This window comes from Grus americana, chromosome 7 (assembly GCF_028858705.1).
Source record: "Grus americana isolate bGruAme1 chromosome 7, bGruAme1.mat, whole genome shotgun sequence".
Classification (NCBI taxonomy): domain Eukaryota; kingdom Metazoa; phylum Chordata; class Aves; order Gruiformes; family Gruidae; genus Grus; species Grus americana.
The window spans coordinates 41082604-41090543 of record NC_072858.1 but is presented as its reverse complement, the minus strand read 5'-3'; the positions used below and the strand labels follow the sequence as shown (position 1 = coordinate 41090543).

General features: G+C 55.3%; 1 protein-coding gene across 1 annotated transcript in view; it reads right to left on the bottom strand.

Annotated features, from left to right (window-relative positions):
• Positions 1–2245: 2245 nt before the first annotated feature.
• PAPSS2 (3'-phosphoadenosine 5'-phosphosulfate synthase 2) overlaps positions 2246–7940 on the bottom strand; it is a 30743-nt gene continuing 25048 nt past the window's right edge. Inside the window, exons 9-12 of the mRNA XM_054831150.1 lie at positions 7242–7377; positions 6227–6495; positions 5264–5493; positions 2246–4771 (exon numbers count right to left, since the gene is read on the bottom strand). Of these exons, the coding sequence (XP_054687125.1) occupies positions 4630–4771; positions 5264–5493; positions 6227–6495; positions 7242–7377 (777 nt within the window). The 3' untranslated portion in view covers positions 2246–4629. The remainder of the gene's footprint in view (positions 4772–5263; positions 5494–6226; positions 6496–7241; positions 7378–7940) is intronic.

The window sequence follows — 7940 nt, the reverse complement described above, 5'->3', positions numbered from 1 at the left end:
CTCACTGGTGTCCTTTTGTCCGCCACGCTGGTTGTGTCACGCGCCCACTGCAGCAGGTCTTAGTTCAACCCGATTTAATCGCCTTGGGTACCGAACATGGGGTTTTTAATAATTTAACAATTACTTTGCTTTTTGGTATGGGGGGAAAAGGGTCTGTGGTAACTGCATGTTGCTCAAACACGAGGCTGTAGGAAATGAGGCACACCGGAAAAGGCCGGGCTGCCGACAGCTGAAAGCCTGGGATGTGGAACGCTAATCCCGCAAGTCGCGTCAGTGACGGGGCAGAAAGAGCTGCAAGCTGGCACTTGTTCCGGGAGAGCCAAGTTCAAGGACTAGCCTTAAAACTAAACACACCAGTAGCGCTGCTCACGGGGAGGGGGTTTCTCAGAAGGTTTAAACTCTGCACGTGCCAGCTATTCGGCGTGTTTCCAGTGCCCGCTCCGGCTCTAGAGCTCTCCCAGCCCTCGCAGTAGGTGTTACACCGGGGAGAGGCCAGGCTGGCGCAATCGCGCAGCTCGTCCTGCGCCTCTTCCCTTTTGTCAGGTGCTTCCGACGTGGGGAGGGCCCAGCGCGGGCAGCTGGCGCGAATCGGCTGAAGGGTGAGCGAGTGTGAGGGGGGTCCTCAAGCGGGTTTAAATGCCAAGCTGAGCGTGCGGGAATAGAACGAGCCCTCCACTGTTGGCAGAGGCCGGGCACGACATCTAGTCCCCCACTGAGCCATGATCCCCTCTGTGCGTGTTCCTCCCCAAACCCGGCTGTTGGCGTGCTGGCTGCACCTCGCCTTTGCCCTGCGCCGGCAACGCGTGGCTGCAGGCTTAAGGGACTGATCTGAAGAGGTGTAACTGCCCCTGAGGACGGTTCCCACAGCTGGAGTGTCATTTCCACTTTTCCGAGGACTTTTCCATATTCGCCTGCTCCTGCTGCCCTGTTGGAAGGCCTGACCAGGGCACAGACCCACCCCCCCACCCACCCCCGCAGCAGCTCGGTAGCAGAGGGCACGGTTTATCTTGCAGGAACATGGCTGATCTAATTCAGCGGCTTGGTCCGTGCTCCTCACCTTTTGATCCTGCCTCTCCTCAGAGCAAGGCCAAGCCCTCTCCTGCGGCTTAGGGCCAGTTGCCCAAACCCAGGGTAGGGCCGCAGGCGTGGGCTGAGGCCCAGCCAGTCTCCGATACTGAGCTTTGAGTTGTAATGCAAGGTTTTGGGTGAGAAACAGGTGTTTCTTGGGCTTTAAAGGTTGACTGCTCTGGCAGGAAGAGGCACAGGCATTTCTAGCAGGCAAGTAACAGTTGCTGAGGACCTGTTCAGCCCGAGCGTCACCAGTAGACGGTGTGCGCCGTACAGACCGTACCTCAATTGTTCCTGGGCTGTAAAGCAGCTGATCTTGCCAGTCTGACACTGCAGCGCAAACAGAAACCTTTGGAGTAGTCTTAAGTAAGAAGTCAATACGTGTGGTGGTTGCTCTGTGTTTTTGTTGATCTGGTTTCTGTAACCTTCACCAGCGTGTCCACGTTTGAGTTCCGTGAATACAGCTTTTGGGGTTTTTTTTTCAGACCGGCTTGGGCAAGGGCATCTTTTCCCTCACTGGTGCTTGGGAACTGCGGGATGTGGCGGGGGAACGGCTCCACTGAGCAGGTGGCTGGGAGCCCCGGTCAGGGCACAGCCCAGGGCACAGCCTGCGCTCCCGCAGCCGGCGTCCGGCCCCGCGCTGGGGCAGACACAGACCAGCAGCGAGGTGCCCCCGGCCTGGTGGAAGCGAAGCTGGCAGGGCGCGCAGCTCTCCCTTCGTCTCTTCCCCAAGCCGGGGAGCGCGGGCTGCAGCACTCCCACAGCCCCACAGCGCGTTGATGGCAGGTCCGTTGGGATGAGACTGAGCATCACTCGGCTGCAGCAGCATCCCCGCTTTCTGCAGGGGTTCAGCAGCTAGAAGATGCTGAAGTGCTGGCGAAACAGCACAGAAACGCCGGGCAGCAGAACCCGTGCAGTGACCGTGCTGGTTAACCGTGGCTTGTTCAACACTGCACAGCCCAGACGGCCAAAAGGTAAATCAGCTGAGGCTCCCAAAAGCAAATGGCCTCGCTGCTGGCTGGTCCAGCCGTCGCCCTGAGTGCGCGAGGCTGGAACGGGGGTGGCTCCCACCGCGACAGACCTGTCACCGCCCCAGAGCGACCACATCACTGTAATTCCCACCGCCCCCTCCAAAAAAAAAAAAAAAAAAAAAACCAAAAAACTTGCAAAGTGAGAGTTAGTTACACGTATAAATATTTATTTGTACTAAAAGTGAGTGTTTTGTAGCGGAGTATCAAGTTCAGAATATATTAAATCATGAGATGCATCAGTTGAGGTACAAATTCCAGTCTCATGTCTTTTAATAAATACATTATAAAATAAAAAAAAAAAAACTAGTCCACGTACTCTATTTTAATCAGAGGTAATCAGTACACTACGCTATTTTAAAAGGATAATACAACATTTGTGTTTTGCTGTAACCATCTGAATTTACTGCAGGTTTGTGGGGTTTTTTTTTTTTAAACCATTTGATTATTTTAAGATTAGCGGCAACAGCACTATTTCACTACTTAACAGAAATGACAAATATTGCAATCACAAATGGGAGTATTGCTTTTGTCATCCGGGTCCCTGCCAGAGGGCCCGCGTGTAAGAGGCACAGGTACGAGTCAGCTCCTGACATGGGGCCTTGCAGCATTTTTCTTGAGGTATAACACAGCTTTGGGCTCTTTGCTCAGAATACTTAAAAAAAAAAATTTTTTACAAAAAAACCAACCCCAAATCAGTTGACAAATGGGGAGGGGAAAAAAAAAAAAGAAAAGAAACCCCCAGCTTTCTGCAAAAGTATTCCCAATCGCATCCGTAGTCTTGGACCCTGCACCATGGCCACAGCAAAACAGGTTTCAGCTTGCGAGGCAGCGCACTATCCCTAGTTACAAGCAGAAGCGTGATTATTTTTACCAAGCGCAGATCCATTTGTAATTAAAACTGAAGAAGAGGAGAATGCTATTTCCATTTCATTTAAACACATTCTAACCAGTCTTAGGGTGTCTGCTAAAAAGGACAAGTACAAAAATCATCAATCATCTGGGTTGTTGCAATAACTACCAAGTGCACAGCTGTCTCCCCCCCTAAAATCCTCACACTTGAGCGCGGGGGCCGGGGAGGCAGCGTGCTCCTCGCCGCCGGCACAATGGGGCTGCAGGATCAGCCCTTTCCCCGGGAAAGGCTCCGCTGACAGCAGGCAGGACGTTGAGGCACAGGTAGGGGCAGGCAGCGGCCGAGGGGCTCCCGGCCATGCAGGGCATCACGCTTGAACCTCGGGCAGCGCCCAGGCAGGCACCGGTCCCAGTGGGACGTGCTCGGGGCGAGACACATACGGCACCAGGTGAAGCTCTGGTGTTGAGTCACGCTGCTCAGCCCCGGCCGAGGCTACCGCAAGAGTCAGCGGAAAAGCCTCACGCACAGCGGCAAAGTCCATGTCGATGGGGTGGGGGGGAATAAAAAGATAAGGGCTGTGGTAACTTTCCACCAGCCAGAGCTGGGAGCAGGCACCAGCCACCGGCTCTCGGCTCAGCCCCATCGCCCCTCGCCCAGCAGCACCCCGCGCGGCTGCGGGGACCCAAGGAGGTTTCTGCCACCCTCCGGCCATCCCCCGGCCAGAGCCAGCGGCACCAGCCCGCAGATACAAGCAGGTCACCTGCACCCACGCAGGGCTACCGGCACCGACGAGGGCAAGCGCTTGAGCCATCTCACCTGGTTTACTGGGTACAGCCATTCGGACCCACCCCACACTCTGATTTTGCTGTTTTGTCTTTAATTTGCCTTTTGGATGGGAGGAGCGGGGGCAGAGGAAAGGGGGAGCTGTGGCAGAGTCCCCATGGATGGCTGAAGTCAGAGCACTGGTATCACTCAGCCCAGGTTTTGTTTTGAGCAGAGGGATCAAGCAGAAGGAAGCAAGGAAGAACAGTCAGCAATCGACTCAGCCACAAGGAACCAGCGATGGTCAAGGTTAATTAAAAAAAAAAAATCTTTTTTTTTTTAAAAGGGCGTTAAAAAAATCCTGCTGTTTCATAGCAAAAAATCATCTAAGGCACAACCTGGAGAGCAGCGACTGGATCTGAGCATCGAGTGCCCGTTTCCCACCCCAGCAGCAGCAACCGCTCCTCGCTTCAGCGGCTGCTCCTGCCTCTTCGGGCAGCGCTGGGCGAGGGGTAGCAGAAAGGCACTTCTGTTCTGCTCCAGACAGGGGACAGACACGTTTTTATCCTGGTGCCGAGGTACCAGCTCCGCCCCAGGGGCCGGTGCGCAGCCCTGGCAGCACCAAAACGCTCCAGCTGGCCCGTTCGGAGGCCGTGCTGGGCTGCCTGCAGCCGTGCTCAGCTGGGAACAAAGGGACCGCTGCCCTCCCCTTCCAGCTCCACAGGGATGCTCCCGGCAGCTTCAAGGGGAGAAGGACCAGGCTCAAAGTATTTCTGATTAGTAAAAAACGCTCTGACCCAGGTAGGAAAATTCTACAGTCAGAGCACTGGAAATGCCAAGTAACTGATCTGTGTCATAGGGAATCAATCACTCATTGCTCACTCTTAATACAAGCATTTCTAGGGAGGAGGAGTAGTGTTAATTCTTTTTTTCCAGCGACTGGTAGTACTCGGTAAGGACTTTCCAAGCTCTGGGGGCCATGAAGCCGTCTGGTGGGTTTTCACCTTCACGAGCAAGCTTCCTCATGCGTGTTCCCGAGATGAAGTCAAAATCGTCGTGCCTGAGCAAAACAGAGACAGGGGTGAAATCAGCAGAACCGGCCCGAGTCGTCCCCAGGGCAGCTCCTCTGCCGTGCCGAGCACCGGGTCGGAAACCTCCCGGCACTGGTGGCACCTGTCTGCAGCTTCACACCCAGGTTTATGATCAGCAGCAACAGGGTTCCTCTTTCGAGAGGAGCTGGAGCGGTACGTAAGACACTTCTCCAGTTGCAAGAGGCTGTATTTCTCCTGCCACTCAGCCCCCAAACTGTGTTTCTTATCCTCCCTGGAGGCTACTGTGGTGCATCTTTAGTTTCATACGCCCCGTCCTTGACCTGGTGTCAGCTCTTGGAGGGGAAAGCGGGTGGCTTTCGTGGGTTCTTCCCCCATTCCTCTCCTTAAGAGGAACAACGACTGCTATTCCTTCTCCCCTGGCAAGCTGCAAGCCAGACAGGATCACAAACCGCATGCGCTTGTGTAGGCTGAGGAAACGGCGACGCTGCTGCCTGCGTTACCTTTTTGGGTCATAAAAATCCATGGCCCTTTTCAGTTTATTGTAAGCAGCCACCCGGAAGGGGATGATTTCCACCGAGGTCAGGCCCGGTGCCATGCTGAGGACCTTCCCTCCCTGCGTGGGCTCGTAGAGGTCCCTCTTGGTCTCAGGGTGAGGCATGCCTGCAGGGTCGCGCCCCACAATGTAGAAATTGGACCCGGCAATCATGCGAGCTCGGCAGTGCCACTGCACCTGCAAAGGAGAGGCACAAGGACGTTGGCTGAGGGCTGAGCAGCAACTGAGCCGCCTGCCCTGGGCGGCAAAAGAGATCCTGGCGATCCGCGTGCAGGAAGGAAGGAAGGAAGGAAGGATGGAGAGGCGTCAGCAGCCTTGCTGCAGTTTCTCATGGCAATCAGGCCACCCAGACTCATCTCCCGCTGCCTGGACCTGATGCAACGTCACAGTTCTCTTAAGGACGCGTATTTCAAGGGAAACGCTGGGGATGGGAACTGCTCTTGTTCCAATTTGGCAGCAAATGGAGGTAGCGGTTTGCTTTTTGAACATGCAGAGACAGGGCCCACCAGCCCTTGAGCCCAGCACAACCCCCTCCTTCCTCCTTCAGGGGAGGTTCAGCATCTACCGCTTTCATTCCACCAATTTAGGGAAAGAAGGGGAACCACTGGGAGAAAACAAATGAGCATCCCTGCCCGACAGAGAAAAAGGTCGCAGTGAGAAGCCTCTTTCTAGCCCCCTTCTCCCCAGCTCTCCACACAGACTGTGAAAGCGTGGGAGCCCACGGAGCTGAGCTCTGCTGGGAGACGGCTGCCGCAGCAAGCTGCGGGCAAACCATCGAGGGAGCTCACGGGCAATGGCTACCGACCCGCTGCCCTGCAACTTTCCGGAGCTGCGCAGGCAGCCTGGCAGCCGGCGTCCCCACGGACAGGCTTCACGCCCTATCGCAGCGAGCGGCCGATGGCTACGTTACCTCCGTGGGGCCGGCGTAGAGCATGGGAGAGGGGAAGATGGCAACGATGGTCGACTTGGGGTCCAGGACTTGCTCCTCCAGCACTGCTGCGTGCTGCTTCATCCGCCACTCCAGTGGGACATCGTCATCTTTGGTCCATCCTCCCAGGGGGTGCAGAAGGAGCACAGGGTTTTTGTAACCCCTCTCCAAAAGCTGCCGCCGTGTGTCCTGCATGAGCAGGGCGTGCCCGTTGTGGACGGGGTTGCGCAGCTGAAATGCAAAGACAGCATCTAAAAGAGAAAGATTCAGAGGGTCACAGGCCTGTGCTGACCATCGGACTTCATCAACATGACATTTCAACACAGACGTAAGATATGTACGTTGTAAGACGCATGTCCTGTCTTCACATGAGCGAGACCTTAGATACCTTAGATGAGTGTTTCACACACGTACAAGCGCCTCTTCATCGCTCTGCCAAGTCTATTTTCATTGCACATCCTTCCTTTGGGGCTGACTGCAGTCCTATCAGCTCTCCTACAACGTCTTTAGATGCCACTGGACACCTCCAGTGAGTTCCCTGACTTTAGGAGCGACCTGCCACCTCTCCAAGCCCAATGGCTCCTTCAGGAAGGCCAACGCTCTCTCCCCAGAGCGAGGGTAGGTGTCCGACACCTGCTGGGACAGACACCCGGCCCGTCCCCCAGGCGTGAGGGCCGAGCACGTCGGCACAGGGCTTTAAATGCCCGGGGTGCGGAAAGAGAGGCTCTGACCTGCCAGGGAGGACACGAGCAGGACGCTCGAGGCTTTCCAGCCCAGTGCTGCGCCCACTGAGGACGCGGCCCATCACGAGCACCGTTCCTAACCAAGGAGACCCCGCGCCACTTTTCGTGCCGTGCCCTGCGTTGCTCTTACTGCTCGCCCATTCTGCTCGCCCAACAGTCCCATTCTGGGAGCGTACAGAAGCAATTTGGCAAGTGCTGTGATCACAGATCACAGAAATCTCCTGGTGCCACCGGTGCTAACCCAGGGCACTCACCAGCATTCATTTCTCGGAACTTCTGCTTGAGAGTGAGCGGTGTCAAGCGGTACTGGTCCAGCCCGTCGTTCCATTTGATCTTCTCCAGCACGAGGAGGTCTCCACCAACCAGCCAGTCTCCGCTCTCCATCACCATCTGTGAATTACGCACACGTGCATTATGGAGGGGACAGCAAAATACCTCCTTTCCCCTTTCACAACCTCCTTTGACAAGTGTTAGGCTTGACGCCGTTTGTCGGGTGATCTTCCCTTCTTGTTCAGTGGAAAACGTTCTCACGGTGACCACGTGAACTGACCGCCATGAGCGGCGCAAGCCCGTAAAGCGAGGCACCAGCCGTGGAGACCCTACCACTGCACCCAGCTGGGTGCTGGGCTCCTCTCTGCCTGCTGGGGGTCTACAAGTTACGGCACGAGACCTTCCTCCACCTCATTCTTTGCTCTTTCCTCCTGGGAATGTAACAGGAATAAGCTTGTTGCAAGGTGAGCAACTGCTGCTGAATAATTAAACGGGTTATTTTAAGACAGGGGAAAAGAATTAACACGGCTTTAGCCTTTTTAAGCAGGCAGCTCAAGTCACTCGGTGTAACCTGGAGCTCTCCCTTTCTAAGGGATGATGTTCTCTGTACTGCCAGAGAGTAAGTGGGAAGAGATAAGCTGTAAAAATGAAACGCTCATGTTGGCTGCCTGTATGACACAGCC